At 42.6% G+C, this 19,519-nt stretch overlaps 1 protein-coding gene across 4 annotated transcripts in view; it reads right to left on the reverse strand.

Moving 5' to 3' along the window:
* The window catches only part of EZH1 (enhancer of zeste 1 polycomb repressive complex 2 subunit), a 205,650-nt gene that overhangs the window by 88,856 nt on the left and 97,275 nt on the right, over window positions 1–19,519 (reverse strand). For all 4 annotated transcript variants that reach the window (XM_069237723.1, XM_069237725.1, XM_069237722.1 and 1 more), the window contains exons 3-7: window positions 15,498–15,626; window positions 14,043–14,162; window positions 13,086–13,206; window positions 12,210–12,320; window positions 11,553–11,717 (exon numbers count right to left, since the gene is read on the reverse strand). In XM_069237723.1, the coding sequence (XP_069093824.1) occupies window positions 11,553–11,717; window positions 12,210–12,320; window positions 13,086–13,206; window positions 14,043–14,162; window positions 15,498–15,626 (646 nt within the window). The remainder of the gene's footprint in view (window positions 1–11,552; window positions 11,718–12,209; window positions 12,321–13,085; window positions 13,207–14,042; window positions 14,163–15,497; window positions 15,627–19,519) is intronic.

A 19,519-nucleotide genomic window follows, 5' to 3' on the forward strand; every position in this document is an offset into this window, starting at 1 on the left:
TCTTCTTCCCACAGCCAGACTCAGTATCAGAAAGAACACTGCATACATCAGACATAAAAAGAGCTCTAATGTACTATATAGACAGAACAAAACCATTTCATAAAACTAAACAATTGTTCGTCGCATTCCAGAAACCCCATGCTGGTAACCCTATACCCATAGTTAAATGCATACAAACTTGTTACCTAAAAGCTAAAAGAGAACTACTCCTTACACCAAAGGCACACTCCACTAGAAAGAAAGGAGCAACAATGGCCTTTCTAGGTAACACACCAATGACAGAGATTTGTAAGGCAGCCACTTGGTCCACACCTCATACTTTTACCAAACACTACTGTGTAGATGTGTTAGCAACACAACAAGCCACATAAGGACAGGCTGTACTAAGAATAATATTTCAAACAACTTCAACTCCTACATGCTGACCACCGCTTTTGGGAGGATTACTGCTTTGTAGTCTATGCACAGCATGTGTATCTGCAGCTACACATGCCATCGAACGGAAAATGTCACTTACCCAGTGTACATCTGTTCATGGCATGTTCCGCTGCAGATTCACATGCGCCCTCCCACCTCCCCGGGAGCCTGTAGCCGTTTAAGTTGCAATTAAAAATTGTATATATGTAAATAAACATTCCTTTAGCGCAAACTATGTACATACATATCTATTCCATTGCATGGACATCTTTACTATTCTCATTCTACCACTCCTACCTCACCCTCTGCGGGAAAACAATCTAAGATGGAGTCGATGCCCATGCGCAATGGAGCCGAAAGGGAGGAGTCACTCGGTTCCGTGACTCGAAAAGACTTCTTCAAAGAAAAACAACTTGTACCACTCCGAGCCCAACACTAGATGGTAGGAAAAGTGTACAGCATGTGTATCTGCATCTACACATGCCATCGAACATATATATATATACATACATACATATATATATATATATATATATATGGAAAATGTCACTTACCCAGAGTACATCTGTTCGTGGCATTAGTCGCTGCAGATTCACATGCTGTGCACATCCCGCCATCTGGTGTTGGGCTCGGAGTGTTACAAGTTGTTTTTCTTCGAAGAAGTCTTTTCGAGTCACGAGATCGAGGGACTCCTCCCATTTCCTCTCCATTGCGCATGGGCGTCGATTCCATCTTAGATTGTTTTCCCCGCAGAGGGTGAGGTAGGAGTTGTGTATGCTAGTAATAGTGCCCATGCAATGGAGTGAATACGTATGTACATAATGTAGTTTAAAGTAATATATTTTCAAATTTACAAATGTTCAAGATCAACTTCTAAACGGCTACAGGCTCCCGGGGAGGCGGGTGAGCGCATGTGAATCTGCAGCGACTAATGCCACGAACAGATGTACACTGGGTAAGTGACATTTTCCGTTTGATGGCATGTGTAGCTGCAGATACACATGCTGTGCATAGACTAGTAAGCAGTTATCTCCCCAAAAGCGGTGGTTCAGCCTGTAGGAGTTGAAGTTGTTTGAAACAATGTTCGTAGTACTGCTTGACCTACTGTGGCTTGTTGTGCTGTTAACACATCTACACAGTAGTGTTTGGTAAATGTATGAGGCGTAGACCATGTAGCTGCCTTACATATTTCAGTCATTGGAATATTTCCTAGAAAGGCCATGGTAGCACCTTTCTTTCTAGTTGAGTGTGCCTTTGGTGTAATAGGCAGTTCTCTTTTTGCTTTAAGATAACAGGTTTGAATGCATTTAACTATCCATCTAGCAATGCCTTGTTTAGAAATTGGATTTCCTGTATGAGGTTTTTGGAAAGCAATAAATAATTGTTTTGTTTTTCGAATTAGTTTTGTTCTGTCAATGTAGTACATTAGCGCTCTTTTGATGTCTAATGTATGTAGGCTCTTTCAGCTACAGAATCTGGCTGTGGGAAGAACACTGGTAATTCTACTGTTTGATTCAAGTGGAACGGTGATATGACTTTTGGCAAAAATTTTGGATTTGTCCGTAGAACTACTTTATGCTTGTGTATTTGAATAAATGGTTCTTGTATGGTGAATGCTTGAATCTCACTTACTCTTCGTAGAGATGTGATGGCAATTAAAAATGCAACTTTCCATGTTAAGTATTGCATTTCACAAGAGTGCATGGGCTCAAAAGGTGGGCCCATGAGTCGTGTTAAGACAATGTTCAGGTTCCATGAAGGAACTGGTGGTGTTCTTGGTGGTATAATTCTCTTTAGGCCTTCCATAAACGCTTTTATGACTGGTATCCTAAATAGTGAAGTTGAGTGCGTAATTTGCAGGTAAGCTGAAATTGCAGTAAGATGTATCTTAATGGAAGAAAAAGCTAGCTTTGACTGTTGCAAATGTAGTAAGTATCTTACGATGTCTTTGGCAGATGCGTGTAAGGGTTGAATTTGATTATTATGGCAGTAATAAACAAATCTTTTCCACTTATTTGCATATCAATGTCTAGTGGTAGGTTTCCTAGCTTGTTTTAAGACCTCCATACATTCCTGTGTAAGGTCTAAATGTCCGAACTTTAGGACTTCAGGAGCCAAATTCCTAGACTCAGCGATGCTGGATTTGGATGTCTGATCTGTTGTCTGTGTTGCGTCAACAGATCTGGTCTGTTTGGTAGTTTGACATGAGGCACTACTGAGAGGTCTAGTAGTGTTGTGTACCAAAGTTGTCTTGCCCATGTTGGCGCTATAAGTATGAGTTTGAGTTTGTTTTGACTCAACTTGTTTACCAGATATGGAAGGAGTGGGAGAGGGGGAAAAGCGTAAGCAAATATCACTGACCAACTCATCCATAACGCATTGCCCTGAGACTGATCTTGTAGGTACCTGGATGCGACGTTTTGGCATTTTGCGTTTTCCTTTGTTGCAAATAGATCTATTTGTGGTGTTCCCCAGTTGTGGAAGTAAGTGTTCAGGATTTGGGGGTGAATCTCCCATTCGTGGATCTGTTGGTGATCCCGAGAGAGATTGCCTGCTAACTGATTCTGGATTCCTGGAATAAATTGTGCTATTAGGCGAATGCTGTTGTGAATTGCCCAATGCCATATTCTCTGTGCTAGGAGACACAACTGTGTTGAGTGTGTCCCTCCCTGTTTGTTTAGATAATGCATCGTTGTCATGTTGTTTGTTTTGACAAGAATGTGTTTGTGGCTTATTATGGGTTGAAAAGCTTTCAGCGCTAGAAATACTGCCAATAGTTCTAAGTGATTTATGTGAAACTGTTTTTGCCGAGCGTCCCATTGTCCTTGAATGCTGTGTTGATTGAGGTGTGCTCCCCACCCTATCATGGAGGCATCTGTCGTTATTACATATTGTGGCACTGGGTCTTGGAAAGGCCGCCCTTGGTTTAAATTTATACTGTTCCACCATTGAAGCGAGATGTATGTTTGGCGGTCTACCAACACCAGGTCTAGAAGTTGACACTGTGCCTGTGACCATTGTGATGCTAGGCACTGTTGTAAGGGCCGAATGTGCAACCTTGCGTTTGGGACAATGGCTATGCATGAGGACATCATGCCTAGGAGTTTCATCACCATCTTGACTTGTATTTTTTGTTTTGGATACATGGTCTGTATTAAATTGTGAAATGCCTGAACCCTTTGTGGGCTTGGCGTGGCAATCCCTTTTGCTGTGTTGATTGTCGCCCCTAAGTATTGCTGTGTTTGACACAGCAGAAGGTGTGACTTTGTGTAGTTGATTGAGAAACCTAGTTTGTGGAGGGTTTCTATGACATACTTTGTGTGTTGTGAACACCGTTCTAGCATGTTGGTTTTGATTAACCAATCGTCTAGGTACGGGAACACATGTATTTGCTGCCTTCTGATATGTGCAGCTACGACTGCTAGGCATTTTGTAAAAACTCTTGGCGCAGTTGTTATTCCGAATGGCAACACCTTGAATTGGTAGTGTACCCCTTGGAATACAAACCTTAAGTACTTTCTGTGTGAAGGATGTATCGGTATATGGAAATATGCATCCTTTAGGTCTAGTGTTGTTTTGTAGTCTTGTTGTTTGAGCAGTGGGATTACGTCCTGTAATGTCACCATGTGAAAGTGACCTGATTTGATGTAGGTATTTAATGTTCTGAGATCTAATATAGGTCTCAGACTCTTGTCTTTTTTGGGTATGAGAAAGTACAGAGAGTAAACTCCTGTTCCTTTCTGTTGGTTTGGTACTAATTCTATTGCCTCTTTCTGTAGCAACGCCTGAACTTCTAGTCCTAGAAGATCTATATGTTGTTTTGACATATTGTGTGTTTTCGGTGGGACGTTTGGAGGGAATTTGAGAAATTCTATGCAATAACCATGCTGGATAATTGCCAGTACCCAAGTATCTGTTGTTATTTCCTCCCAATGTTTGTAAAATTTGCTTAGTCTCCCCCCCACAGGTGTTATGTGTTGGGGATGTGTGACTTGGAAGTCACTGCTTATTTTGAGGAGTTTTGGGACTCTACTTTTTTGGAACTGTCCCCTCTATATTGTCCCCGGAAACGTCCATGCAGATATTGGCCCTGATAAGTGGGCCTTGTTTGTGAGGTCGTGGGTTCTGTGCTTTGCCCTCGAAACCCCCCTCTAAACTGTGTTTTTCAAAATGTGCCTCTGCTCTGTGGGGAGTAGAGTGCGCCCATGGCTTTGGCCGGGTCAGTGTCCTTCTTAAGTTTTTCGATAGCAGTGTCCACCTCAGGCTGTCCGTTAAATGGCATATTCAGCACAGCTTGCTGTATCTCTGGTTTAAATCCTGATGTACGCAGCCATGTATGTCTCCTTATTGTCACTGCTGTGTTGACAGTTCTAGCAGCTGTGTCTGCAGCATCCATTGCTGAACGTATCTGATTGTTGGAGATACTCTGTCCTTCTTCTACTACTTGCTGTGCTCTCTTCTGGTACTCCTTGGGTAAATGTTCTATAAAATGTTGCCTTTCGTCCCAATGAGCCCTATCGTATTTGGCCAACAAAGCCTGTGAGTTTGCAATATGCCACTGGTTTGCTGCCTGTCCCGCCACCCTTTTGCCTGCTGCGTCTTTATCTGGAGGTGGTGCATCTCCTGAAGTATGTGAGTTTGCTCTCTTGCGATCTGCCCCTACTACAACTGAGTCCAGTGTTAGCTGTTGTGTGATGTACACGGGGTCTGTTGGTGGCGGTTTATATTTTTTCTCCACTCTTGCAGTAATGGCCCTTCCTTTTACAGGCTCCTCAAACACTTGTTTGGAGTGTTTTATCATCCCGGGTAGCATGGGAAGACTCTGGTACTGGCTGTGTGTGGACGACAGTGTATTAAATAGAAAGTCGTCTTCAATGGGCTCTGCATGCAGGCTGACATTATGAAATGCCGCTGCCCTCGACACCACCTGTGCGTAGGCTGTACTATCTTCTGGTGGCGACGGTCTAGCTGGATAACAGTCAGGACTATTATCTGACACTGGTGCATCATAAAGGTCCCATGCTTCAGGGTCATCTTGACTCATCCCTGTGTGGGTCGGGGATTGCATCATAGGTGGAGTGGTTACCGGTGATGTTTGCGGCGAGCGTTGTGGAGACGGTGGCGGGCTTACTTGTTTAGCCACCTTTGCCTGTGGCTGCTTGTCTTTCTCCTGGAAGGCAAGTTTGCGTTTCATTCTAATAGGAGGGAGAGTGCTGATCTTTCCCGTTTCCTTTTGGATGTGGAGCCTTCTTTGGGTGTAGTCTGGCTCCATTGTCTCTAATTCCTGTCCAAATCTATGTATTTTCATTTGTGAGGACAGTCCTTATTCCTCTGTGTAGGAACTAGATTTCGGTAGCCGGATGTTTCGGTATCGAAACCTTTTCTGCTACCTTTTTCGGTTCCGACGAAACCTTTTTTGTTTTCGGCGTCGTTGTCTCTCGGTGCCGACCCATTTCGGTGCTGCTGTCTCGGTGCCGAACTTGCTCGGAGCCGCTGTCTCGGGCCCGAGATTGCTGTGTGGTGGTATCTCGACCGGAGTCGGATGACTTCGCCACAAGCGTGCCCTTTTTCGGTGCCGATGTTCGGTCACCTATTTTTCGGGTTAAGCCATGGCCTGTTGGCGGTGGCATCCCCTGGGCTTTTGTGCTTTTTTCGTGAGTTTTATGTTTCGCCGTCTTACTCACGGTTTTCGGCGTTTCTTCGGGATCGATCTCATCAGAGTCCGATTCCTGGATGGAGAAGGTTTCTTCCTCCTCCTCGAAACGCCCTTGTCCTGTCGGCGCCGATGCCATTTTCAGTCTTCTTGCTCTTCGGTCTCTTAGTGTCTTCCTGGACCGAAACGCTCGACAGGCTTCTCAAGTATCTTCCTTGTGTTCTGGCGACAAACACAAGTTACAGACCAGATGCTGATCTGTATATGGATACTTGTTATGGCATTTTGGGCAGAAGCGGAATGGGGTCCGTTCCATCAGCCTTGAAGAGACACGTGGCCGGGCCGACCAGGCCCAGACGGGGGATCGAAAAAACCCCGAAGGGCCACCGGAGCTCTTCAAAAGTCGGTGTCGATCTGTTGTAACTAACCCGATACCGAACGCAAACAATACCGACGATTTTTCTGAGATTCTAACTAACTTTCCGACCCGAAACACTGAGCGAAAAGGAACACGTCCGAACCCGATGGCGGAAAAAAAACAATCTAAGATGGAGTCGACGCCCATGCGCAATGGAGACGAAATGGGAGGAGTCCCTCGATCTCGTGACTCGAAAAGACTTCTTTGAAGAAAAACAACTTGTAACACTCCGAGCCAAACACCAGATGGCGGGATGTGCACAGCATGTGTATCTGCAGCTACACATGCCATCGAACATATATATATATATATATATATATATATATATATATATATATATATATATATATATATATATATATATATATATATATATATATATATATAGCTTTGTGGCGGTCGCCACTAGGTAGTTATAGTTAGGACCTAGTTTCTGTAGAAAAAACGTTTACTTGCCTATATTTGTGGCGCTGGCTGATGAATCTTCAGGAAATTTTCCCAAAAATATGAAACTTACATCAGCTGCTGTATGAAAAGTTTTGGGGTGATCTGTCAAGTAGGGGTGGGGAATGTTGGGGGGGGAGGGGGGAGAAGGGGTGGGGCCCAAAACGTGCTTTCTCCAAGTTAATTTCCATAGGTATTTTGAACAGGAATAGCGGCTGAACCACTGGACAGATTTACACCAAATTTGGTAGAAAGCTAGCTCTGGGTCCAGAAAACGACTTTTTGTGACTTGGTGTAAATCTGTTCAGTTGTTTTTGAAATATTAAAAGAAAATCCAAATGTGTATATATGGGGGACGCAAAGGCTCCGCAAATCCTCCTGATCTCTGGTGGTGGGGTCCCAGAGGGACCATCCCTTCACCCCACCCCAGGCAAAAAAGTACTTTTTTTAAAAACATTTTGCCGCAAATTCACAACAGGGTCACAAATCCACAAAAAAAAATATATATATAAAAAAATAAAACAAACGTGGTCTCCCGAAATTGTTTTAAGAAAGCCCCTGGGCCAGATCCCAGGAGCATGTAAGTAGGGGGTGTATGGTGCCCCCCCTACTAGAGCTTATTTATGCCCTGGGACCCATTTATGCCCCAGGGACCACCACCTGCATGGATCTTGAATAGTATGCTGCCCCCTCCCCCCGGGCCTTGTGGACCACCACCTCCCGGGGGCAAAATCTGTTAATTATATTAAGGGGGCCTCAACATGCACTACTAATTACCCCAGATATTACAGCACTCATGATAACTTTTATAACTGCAATAAAAATATCTAACATTAGAAGTTAAATTATTGAAGTAAAAACTGTGCATGGCGGGGGCGCGAGTTATAGTTACCCATAACAACCCTGTAACTTTTTTTTTTTCCCAGTGGTAGGTAGGGTTAGGACCATGTTCCCACTGAAAAAGCGTTTTTTGACTTGCCTATTTCTTTGGCACCGTTTGACGAATCTTCATGAAATTTTCCAAAACATGAGTTCCTCTGAATCTTCTTGTACATGGGAAGTTTCAGGATTATCTGTCAAGGCAGGGCTGAGAAAAAAGTTTGTGTGTGGGGGGGGGGGGGAAGAGGTTGTCAAAAAACGTGTTTCCCGTTATAATTCCCATAGGGATTTTAGACACGAGTACAGCCCGAACCGCTGGACGGAATTACACCAAACTTGGCAGAAATGGTAGCTCTTGGTCCAGAAAGAGTGCTTTTTGTTATTTGGTGTAAATCCGTTCAGTACTTTTTGAAATATTAAAAGATAGATATGTAGAGGCGTGAAGTGTTTGTGAATAACAAGCTTGTGCAGGGAAATGCAGAGCTCCGACTGGCTGCCAACACTTCAACCAGGAAGTGTTGGCAGCCATCTTGGGACTCTGTTCCAGGCGAGTCCCAGTAAAAAAAAAGATTACACAAAAAAAGGAAAGAAAGAAAAGGGTCAGGGTTGGGTCACCCTGACCCCTAAGCTCTGGTGCTGGAGTCCCAGAGGGACCCCCAGGACAAAAAAAAAGCTCTTTTTAAGAAACAAATTGCTGCAAATTAGTGGTGGATCAGTGAATTTGTGGCAAAAAAATAAATAAATAAATAAACCAAGCATGGACCCCTGCACTTGTTTTTAAGAAGCCCTTGAAAATGAAGTAGGGAGGTGCATGGGGGCATCTCCTAGCCTCCTAGGGCAGTTTGATGCCCTGGGGACTGCCACCTCCCAGAGGCTTATTTATAATGAATGCATGGGGGCTGCGAGTCACCAAGCCCCAGGCACCGCCAACTCCCCGGGGCTGAATTACCTTAGGACACGAGTTATAGTTACTTCAAATAACTAACTGGTGAATTTCTAAGGTTTTGTACGAGTAAATTCAGAATCTAACTATAACGTCCCTGTAACTTTGTTTTTTTTTTAAGTGAATTTATATGTTACCCAGTGGCGGTCACCACTAGGTAGTTATAGTTAGAATCATGTTTTCATAGAAAAGCGTTTTAGGCTTGCCTATATCTTTGGCACGGTTTGATGACTCTTCACAAATTTTTCCAAAGTAAGTGTCCTGGGGATTCCTGTTGCGCACAGAAAGTTTTGGGGTGTTCCATCAAGCAGGCGCAGAGAAAAAGGAGGTTAGGGTGAAAAAAAAACAAGCTATCTGCACTGCTTTCCACAGCAGAAGTTTTCATTCACTTTTGTGCTTTTTGTAGCCACTTGAAGACCAATAGTTGCTGCCATGGCCTGTCCCGTTTTCACACTTTTATACTAGAAGGTAACCTCAAATGTTACTGTCCTCTTGTTCTCAAAGTATATATCAGTAGCCAGTCTTTGGCCCTCAAGTGCCTCACTCTTCCACTACTTTTGCCAACCTCTATCCCGCAGGCACTCTGGAGGTAAATTATATCACTGCAGTACCTGGTGGAGAGTGATTAGAAATTCCATTTGCCAGATACTTTGTCTCTTCAGAACTATCTTCTTTCAGCACATGGGCCAATATGTAATCAAGCATCAAATATGAGCCCCTAACATTTGATGTGCATGATTATTGCTGTGTTGTGATGGTGCTGGTCTCCACATATCTATGCATGTATCCAGCTCCATATGACTAGTAAAATCATGGAGCAGTGTGTCCTCTTAGACTGGGCCTTTCTTGTTGCAATTCTGTGCAGACACTCACTTAATGTCAAGTTAAAGTTGCGTCCTTAATAAGTAAATTTTCCCGGCCCTAACTAAGCTAACTGCTTAAGGATCGTGGTTTGCAAGCCTGGTGTGATACAAACAGATGCTGGTTGTAAGGCCCTGCTATGCCATCTCACCATTAGTACTACAGAGCAGCCTATAGGGTCTATCCATGTATGTTCAACTGTTGGTGGAAGTTTTTTTTAGGGAGCCATAATGCTGACACTCCTGGATCCCGTTGTGAACCCCGAGTGTGACAGTACTAGTCATATGGGTCTCCTGAAGAAGAAACAGGTCTGTGTTGTGTCTTGCAATTAAATTGGCCACACTCAACAGATTGTATTTTATGATCAAGGCCGCCCACACTCCTTGTCAATAATATCTAGTCACCTCTCATAGTTAGGTCTTCACTCTCTCCAGCACTGATGGTCTTATTGCAATGTAGTCCAGTTCCTTTAGAGGAGATGGTGGAAGAGTGTGTGTATGTTGGGGGGGGGAAGAGTTTGGGGTGGGGGATGGTTGAGTGACAGGGGCGGTTTGTAGTTCAGACACCAATCTAGCAGTGACCAGGTACTTCAGGTTCACTTCAACCAATGGTGGAACAGACACTTGCCCAATGAAACACGTGGGCAATCTTGCATCAGGCTCTTTAGTCAGAGGCTACAGCGAATCCAATTGAGGGGAATTATTTATTATCACTTTCAACGTAGTATAAATAAATGCAAGGGCTCAAAGCTTTTCTCAAGAGCCAGGAATGTTGGGGTTGCGATTACCATGGCTGCATAATCTTAATTTCACTTCATGCCCCGTTCTTCCACCAGCCTACACTGCTTGTCTCTTTATCTCACTCTTGTGGGTTACTTTCCACTCCTTCCTTTCTTTCTGTTTTTCTATATTCCTCTTCCTCCCTGGCCCCCTTGTTGCCTTACGTTCTCTTCTTATGGGTAACAATCTGCTGAAAAATAAGTGCTGGTCCCCAAAAAGGGAGTGCCAGTGCAACCCCTGCACAAATTAAGCACTGATCAGGTGGCTTATGCTCTTAAACACTTTACCCAAATGTTAACACAACCAGATCCTCTTTAGAAATGTTGTATTTATGTACTTATTTTAGGGATTGGATATAGTAAGAGCCTAGCTGTGAGGACCATTGGAGCACTTCGCATTAAAAATGCTTCTGCATTCAGAATAGCTGGCAAAGTTATATGAACAATTGCACAAACAGAAACAGAAAACAGGATTAAGCAAAATAATGAAACATCATTAAGATAATTAATACACAATATATACAAAATATTGCCTCGAAAAAGTACTTGATGTGTTGAAGGATTTGTATTCAATTATGGGATGAAGTGACAAGATTCCCCTGCGAAAATGTGAATGCACTAGTTCACGTGATAAGTGGTTGCATGGAAGGTAATATTAGTAGGTTAACAGATTTCTAATAAATATTTGCTGGTAAACTTATGGATGTAGGAGTAAAGTAGGACCTATCGGGCATGAGATTGTTGTTTTTTACTTTATGTTTAAGGCAGCATTAACCTAGGCCGATTCATTTCAGTTGAGAGGCAAATCGGTTCCAGATGAGAAATTATCCTTAAAAAAGAAAATAAGGAGAATATAGAAACCCTGAATGTGCAATGTTCAGTAACTAAAATAAAATGTGTTGAAAGATACAGCTGGATGCATCGATGGTACAATAAAAATTACAATACGCCCGTAGGGATGCATGCACATTGCTTTTCAATATTCTAAAGAAGTAACTTCGTATATTAAGCTACTCCTCTAACTTAGTACATTATGTTACTCCTTTAAGATTTTAAAAGTAACTTTACTACTCTTATTTCGGTCATAGATTATTTTATAAGCGCTCCTTACTTCAGGCAACCAACGAATTGGTTTGAGAATTTGGATGCAGGCACCTACCTTCTGCAGCTATGCGCTTCCTCTTGCGTGTGATTGGTCCTTCTTCCTTCACTTCCTCCTCCTTGCTGTCTGCTGAATCAATGCGCACGTCCTCCTCCTCATCCGAGTACTGCTTCAGAGCATCCACAAGTTCCAAAAAGATGGAGTCATCCAGTAGACCAGAGCCTACATTAAAATACACAAGGATATCAGAGCGACTGCAGAGAAAGCAGTGCACACAACCTTAGTTGGCCTGTTCGACGACTTAACAAGTTGACTTACTTTTCCTGCATCCGAAAGAGACAAAAGAGGAACATGTTGTGCATTAGAGTTTGCATTTCGGCTGCCGAAGTATAACATAACAATAAAATCCATTAAGCGTTCATTTAACAACACATAAATCAAATTGCCTCTAGTGGTTTAGAATTTTAAATGCCGAAGATATGTACTAACTTTTTTTCAAGCATTGTTTGAACCTTGAATGAATGTAAAAACTTCATGGAATGTTTACAGCTTTTCAAACAGGATTTAAAATAAATACTAAATTGATTAACTTACAATCTTTTTTCTGTACTATAAACTAATACGCTGACCCGAAATACTCAAAGAATGTGGCTTGTGTACTATAAATTATTTTCCTTAGAGAAAGACAAATGATAACTCCTATAATGCACATACCTGATCGGATAGCGCTACTGCGTCCGACGGAGAAGGAGTGGCCGAACTTGAAGACACGCTCTCTGTCGTGCACGTGAGAGTCGGATGGTGCAGATGGAGGAGCATCAGTTTCTGTGAAGGGAAATGGAGGTAAAGTTATCAATTTCCAGCACCACCTACATGGACTTGTGACAGATGGTGACTAGAAAGTACGAACTTTACAACATTTTACACAAAATCCTGTTGGCATTTTCTATAGACTTGAGTGAAATGAAACGAGATGCATTAGTATGGATTGCCTCATATTGAAGAGTACAAGGATTTCTTAAATCAGTGTTAAGTTTTAATCAGCTGAGAGCTAGAGGGAACTCCAAGCCTACCTGACTACAAAGCCTACTGACAGCACCTTCTGTGGGCCACAGCCAAATGTTAGATAGAACCTTTAGCCTTCGTTTACAGTTTGGACAGAAACTAACAATCCTACAGATTCTGAAAGCAATTCTAAATACATAGCAGAAGCAATTCGCTGAATTTCGTCCATAGTAAAAATATTATGGAACAAATTGAACTGCTGGATGCATGTATGTACAATTTAATCCAGAAATTGGAGGGCTTTCAGTTCCCTCCATACCCTAAATGAGGGAATTAGTCTCCAATCAGGAAATCTAATCAGCATCAACAAATAGTCACTGCGTGGGGCCGTTGTTGAAAGTGGGAATTTCCAAGCAAGTCAATAAATGGGTCACAAGCATTCATAGAATGCAAACTGCTCTCCAGTCCCACACGAACCAGTGTAAGATTAATAAACTCAGATTTCCACAATATACAAAACAGGTGGGGGTTTTTTGGGGGGTGGTGAGGGTGAAGAGGGGAGGTGGCGTAGAGGAACAGAATTACCTTCCTCTCCATGAACTTTCCCGTCATAGTTGCTGATTAGCTCCTCAATGAAGGTCTCATCTTCCTCTTTCACTTCGTCCCCCATGTATGGTATATTACAAAGAACTGTCTCATCTTCCACCTGTAATTCACACAGAACAACTCAAGAGAGCACACAACAATAGTCAACAATTCAGAACTGCAGAATCAGCTAATTTAACACCTGGGTGCACACGCCAACAAGCAAAACCAGCACCATGTTGTGGACTACTGAGGAAGGTTTGAGGCATGCAGTTGCAAAGTATGTGCTTCATGTTAATAAAGATGCTCCTCAGTCTCTGCACAACCCTCAACCAGACTCCTCAATCACACTTCAAACCCAGATTCCTGCCCTACAATATCATCTGTCAAATCTTCAGATCACGCCTGGTCCGCCCCTTAAGCTTCTGTTATGGCCACTCCCACTTAGAAGAGCCTCAGACTATTACCTCTTGGAGTAAATGACATGTAGCTGTGAGAATCTCTAAACCTTATCTCAAGGACCTTACCTCTGTAATAATATGACCTCTTTGTCAAAGAGAAATCCGAGTTACTGGGAATCTGACCTTGGTCATGTGGAACCTTAAGATTTCAGTGTCACTTGTCTGATCCAGCCTTGGTGGTCAGTAACTCTGATTGCTACTCCATCCAAACCCAATGCCCCACCTTAATGAGGTTTCCTTACCTTTCTCTGTGACCCACTACCCCTCGCCTTTGTGGCTCTATGAATCAGCGGTCCATCAACCATTACACCTGTGACCCCCTGAACATAAGTTCCAGCGACCTCAATGTGTCCCTGTCCCAAGCACTAGAAACCAGAAATTCTTCGGAGATCCAGTGAGCTCTAGTTAATCTCCCAGTGAAAGAATGATCTTTTTGAGATATTGACATTAGATGTATTGACATGTTGAAGTGGTATGCATTTTCCTTGATACATACCATGAAATTCTGCTGCAGAGGAGACCATGAATACATGATGGGTACCAAAGCCACTTTACTCAGAGATCTCATGAACATAGTCTGGCTCGTAAATCCAGGGAAAATGCTCTCGATGGTGCACTAATAGGATGAGAAAAATATGAAAACAGTAAGATGATGCTTCAATCCACAACTATATAAATTATGTAATTTTGGGCCAGATGTATGAATCTGGCCCATTGCGATTCGGTAATTGTGATTTTTAAGAAATCGCAATTACCGAATTGCAAAGGGCCATGTATCACATTTGCGAGTCGGTAATTGCGATTTCTTAAAAATCACAAATGCAATTACCAAATCGCAATTGCGATACTGGCCCCATTCGCAGCTATGGGCCTGTTGGCCCATAGCTGCGAATTTTTCGCATTTCCTAAATTGCGATTTCTGAAACAGAAATCGCAATTTGGGAAATGCAAAGGGCCAGGGTGCTGGGGGCCTAAGGCCCCCTCTCCTGCACCCCAAATCTTTTTGCACATGTAAAGTACACACATGCCAAAAGGGCATGTGTGCTTTACATACTTAATTTAAAAATGCAGTTTTACTGCATTTTTAAATTTTGCACCAGGTTACCACCTGTTTGCAGGTCATGGTATTTTGCAAGTGCAAAATACCATTCTGCGAAAAATCGCAATTTGCTATTTTTTTCAGAATTGCTTTGCGACCTGGATTTTGCGAATCACAAAATGCGATTCGCAAAATCCAGGTTGCAACGCAGAAAATCGCAATTTTTGCGATTTTCATTTTTTGGTCTGCGAATGCATTTGATGCATTGCAGACCACGATTTTGCACCCGCAAACGGCCGATTTCGCTGTTTGCGAGTGCAAAATCAGTTGATACATCTGGCCTTTGGAATCCTCCCAGCACTTTGAACTCACAGCGGTCTCCAAGGCATGCTCATAAGACCATATGACAGAGCAATGAACTGAAATAAGTACTTCAGACTGAAAAACAGTCTTGTCAAGCATCACAACTTCACACTAGGCCCCAAACTACTAAGTGGATCTCACAACTCAGGTCCATTTGAACACAGATCTCTCAAACTGTCCTGCAAAACCACAGCTCTGACCACTGGCCCCCACCACTCTCAGCTGAATCTCCAATTGTTGCTATGCCAGAGATACTTCACTCCACTTTCCTATTAGATCCTACCTCTACCTAAACTTCACCTGTTACTGCAGTCAGGTTAACTCCCACAGGGTTAAACAACATCTCCAACAGGCCACCGAAAATTGCTGTGAAGTACCGGTTACCATCTGTATACGAGAGATTAATTACCCAGGTCTAACGCCAGTAAACCATCTCTTTCGGATTAAAAAATGGACTAGCTCTTATCCTAGCAATGCTTTAAAAACAAAACATACAACAGCAAGCAATCACGAAGGAAGGAGTCAGTTTTCATCTTAGCCATGGTCTACCTTTTTGATGAAGGAGTGTCCATAAATGGGCTTCATCTTCTGAACTGGCTGCAATCGAAGCTTTTTCCAGTCTTCATTCAACACCTTTGCTCTTTCTTGAGCCTTTGCCAGGTTAGCCATGAAGAGAGTCTGTAAAGAAACACAACATCAACAGATGAGCCATGGAAAAAAAAACGTATCAGTTAACGCACTGGATTACTCGTGATTCCACATGACCTGCAGAGGAATGGGCTTGAAATGATCATTGCTGGACTGTTCACCAAATGATGCCTAATGCAATCTTCTCAACCCTTTTCAGCCTCCAAAGTGTGCAAGCAAGCAGGATCACAGTACGAGTGCGAAGCAAAAAACTATAAAAAATAAAAAAAACACTAAACTGACTAATACTATTCGGGAACTATCTTAAGGAGCTGTTTTTTATTTATCTGGCTCTTAGCCATATCTAGTTTTTCTGAAACATTACCAAGTGCAAAAGGAATGAAGTTGGCAAGTTTTAAATGAATATTTCAGAGTCAGAAATCTACGTACTCACTAGTGATCCCACAAAGTGTCTTTCATTTTTGTGGCTGGAGATAGTGACTGCCCTGTAATCAGAAGCAGCAACTTACAACGGTCCCTACAGTGTGTGTGGTTTAAACAGTATGGCCAAGCTCTGGCCTGATCTGGGATAGGGTAATTGGTATAACTGATTAGTGTCGTTAACTTGCAGACAAAATAGCAATGTGAACGTAGGACAACTACTGTTTCACTCGATTCCCTGGACCAGGGCCATCTATGCTAGAGGGACTGTGTCTGCTTGCTACTATATTTCTAATTGTGTTTTGCTGTGCTAAAAAGTGTGGGAAAACGATAGGGAATGTGAGTGACTGCGGTGTGCCCTTGCGAATGAATCCCTTTGTAAATGTTTTCAAAGGCAAACCCTATAGAAACTGACACCTTAGAAATATGCTTAAACTCATCAATCGGAGGCAGATTGCTGCTATTATTTCGCTGTAACTTACATGTGGGGGAAACCCATGGCTTCTAGCATTCCTGGTTACTGGGGAAGAGGGAGACTGGAAAAAAAGACAATCTAAAACAGTGGTTCCCAACCTTTTGACTTTTGTGGACCTGAACTTTATCAATATTGGAAACCGGGTACCCAAATTGAACCATTATTGGAATCTAGGGACCCCCCACTGAGACATTACTGAAAACTGGGGACCCTAATCTTTTAATATTATTTAATTTTCTAAGCAGTCGCAGACCAGCTGAGGAGGCTTTGTGGACCCCAAGGGGTCCCAGGACCACAGGTTCAGAATCACTGATTTAAAATGTCTTATATATCCTAGGTTTGGGCGGGGCCGGGGTGTTTCAGCTTTTGTTTCTAACAGAATAGAAAAGATAGAGTCACGCTTAACATCAGGCCATCACAGCAGGACCAGAAAATAAACAACCACTAAGCAGATCCAGGAGATTGCCAGACCAGATACTGGTGGCTGATCAAAGGTAGCAGCAGTGATGGCTTTTTTTCTTTAAACTAGTTTCTTAAACTCCACTTGTAGGCGTGAAGTGGATTGTGGCGATCTAAATATCACTCAAACTATTCTGATGTTTTTCAAGACGTCTTTAACTATAACCTTGGAGGCAATTAAGACAAGTAGAACAGAATGTTTAAACTTGATTATGCAGAAGAATCTGTGCCATTTGTAATGGTCTCCCTAAGGTTAGTTATGAGAAATAAAAGAAGATCCTTGCAACTTTGATGAATTGCAGTCTTCATATGTTAAATCCCAGAAGTGTCATTGACTGGTTACTATTTTCATATTCTTGGAGTAGCAGGTACAGATGGTTTTCTTTACAACCATGTATGAAATATTCTTGAGAATTTTGCACTGGCCTTTATATGGCTGAGGCTTGCACTAGCAACCAAGAGGTTTCTAATTTCTATATGCTCCTTTCATTTAATTGAGTCCCAGAGAGGTCAGTTGTATTCCTTTGTTTTGATGTACTCTTCCTTAACTGGCCACCCTGTTGAGCGAGCTGGTTAAGCGGAGGTGAAAAGGCTTAACTTGAGTTGTACATCGATCTTCATGATGCTCTTGATGTCTCTGGTCGGGATGAGGTCAGTGTCATGAAGGCTGCTGGGTTGTGGACTATGATATAAAATGTAAAAGCTACAGGAAAGTGAACCCAAGCTTCAACGTAGGGCCAGTTGTTTGTGTGAGTCCATTCACCTCCTGGATGGGGTGCAGAGCAAGAAGCTAATCCATTTTCACTGTTGTCTGTCTGTTTCCCGGCACATCCACCTGAAGATTGAAATTGCTGATCAGCAGTAATTTCTGCGCTATAGATTGCAAGATATATGCCGGCATGAACGTTTTATCTAGGGGTGCAGAACTGGCTGCTACAACGAGCAATGTGTTGAATCAATTGCACATCAGCTTCCAATATAATGGACTGAAGTGAAGTGAAGAAGGTCTCCTAGACACTTCCTTGCATATCAGGTCTTGGTAATAACACCAACTCTACTATTCTCTGTTTAGTGTTTGGTCTTTTTCTGTGCGATTTGATACCTTAGTGGGGATATCTCATGGAAAACTCTAAAAGAGTTCAAGCAGGTTAATGAAAAGCAGAGAATGATTCATTTTCACTCCAGATGAGGATATGGAAATTGTGGACATTTTCTTGAGTTGTCATAGTGTCAATTAAACTCACATTTAAATCTTGTTTATTTTTAGTCAGGTTAAGGGCCTAAACAGACATTGTGTCTTGGATGGCTACTTACAGTCCCACATATGACTACGTGGAGGATATATGGGGTTGCTCTTGGTAAAGAATAACACGTAGAAACAGTCATTCCAACGGAGGTACATGCCTGGTCTCTGGTTATTGGACAAATTAAGCAGTGCTTCTTAACATGGGAATTTGTAGTATAAGATGCAAACTCAGGGGACAAGGGTAGGGCAGATTTTGTAGAGGAGGTGTAAATCTGCAAAATTAGCCCTTGAGCAGCTAGGTTAGGCTGTTTTTTCAACATTTAATAACCCTACCAGAATCCTATGCTAGAGACCAGAAAAGTATTTATGGCTTTAATACAGTATGACTAACTAGATTAGTAGCGACATTTAACTGACACATTTGTTTCCAATTATCTGGATTTCCCTTCCCCTCACACTCCAACAAGAATTGATAAGTGAGTGGTCCAAAGACCGGGCTGTTCTAATGGCCCACAGTTCCAGCTAACCTGGAGGGGAATATCAATAATTTCTACAGGGTCTCTCCCCTGAAACATCCATTCATCTCTAAGACTTGAAAAAGACTCCTTGAAAAGTCTGAAGACCTACCTACTCCACATGCCATAGCATCCACCATAGCTTTCCAGCTAAATGCCAAACTGGGAGAATATTACTGTGTCATAGCGCATAGCCCCAGGGCTCTCCGCTGCTAGATTCTCTTCCAAATATAATATGGTTAGTGATTAGGACAGGGATGCCAGGAAAGAAGGAAGTCAGTCTGTGTATATGAACCAAGTCCTTTTGTCTGTTTTGTGCTGGTCACCAGTGTGGCTGCCAGTGGATAACCAATAGACATTGTAAGGCCTTCTCGTAACAAATTCCAAAAGTAAACTGCTCCCAAATCTGCTGACAAGCATTGCCTTAAATCCTTACTGCCCGGCTGAACCCTAGTGAAACTGGAGGGGAGGAGGGATGCTTTTTAAATGTGGAATTTGAAAGCCTTCCACTAACAAACCCAGCAGTCACCATCCAGTTTGCCCTGAACTGCCAGTTATCTGTCTGATGAAGAAAGTGAGAAGTGCTGCTGTAGTGTCCACACTGCAGAACTTGTACTTGAATGGCCAGGTCAATATATGAGTGTGGCCTACTATGGTTAAGGGCCAGCACATCATGAAGTATATTACTTTCTGTGCCAGTCAGCAGACGGCTTTGACCTAATGTTTATAAGTTGCATAAAATATATTTAGATTCAGGACTATTCAGCAGCGTATTGAGACAACGCTTGAATATTCTTGCTAAACGTGC

Source organism: Pleurodeles waltl, chromosome 6 (assembly GCF_031143425.1).
Source record: "Pleurodeles waltl isolate 20211129_DDA chromosome 6, aPleWal1.hap1.20221129, whole genome shotgun sequence".
Lineage (NCBI taxonomy): Eukaryota > Metazoa > Chordata > Amphibia > Caudata > Salamandridae > Pleurodeles > Pleurodeles waltl.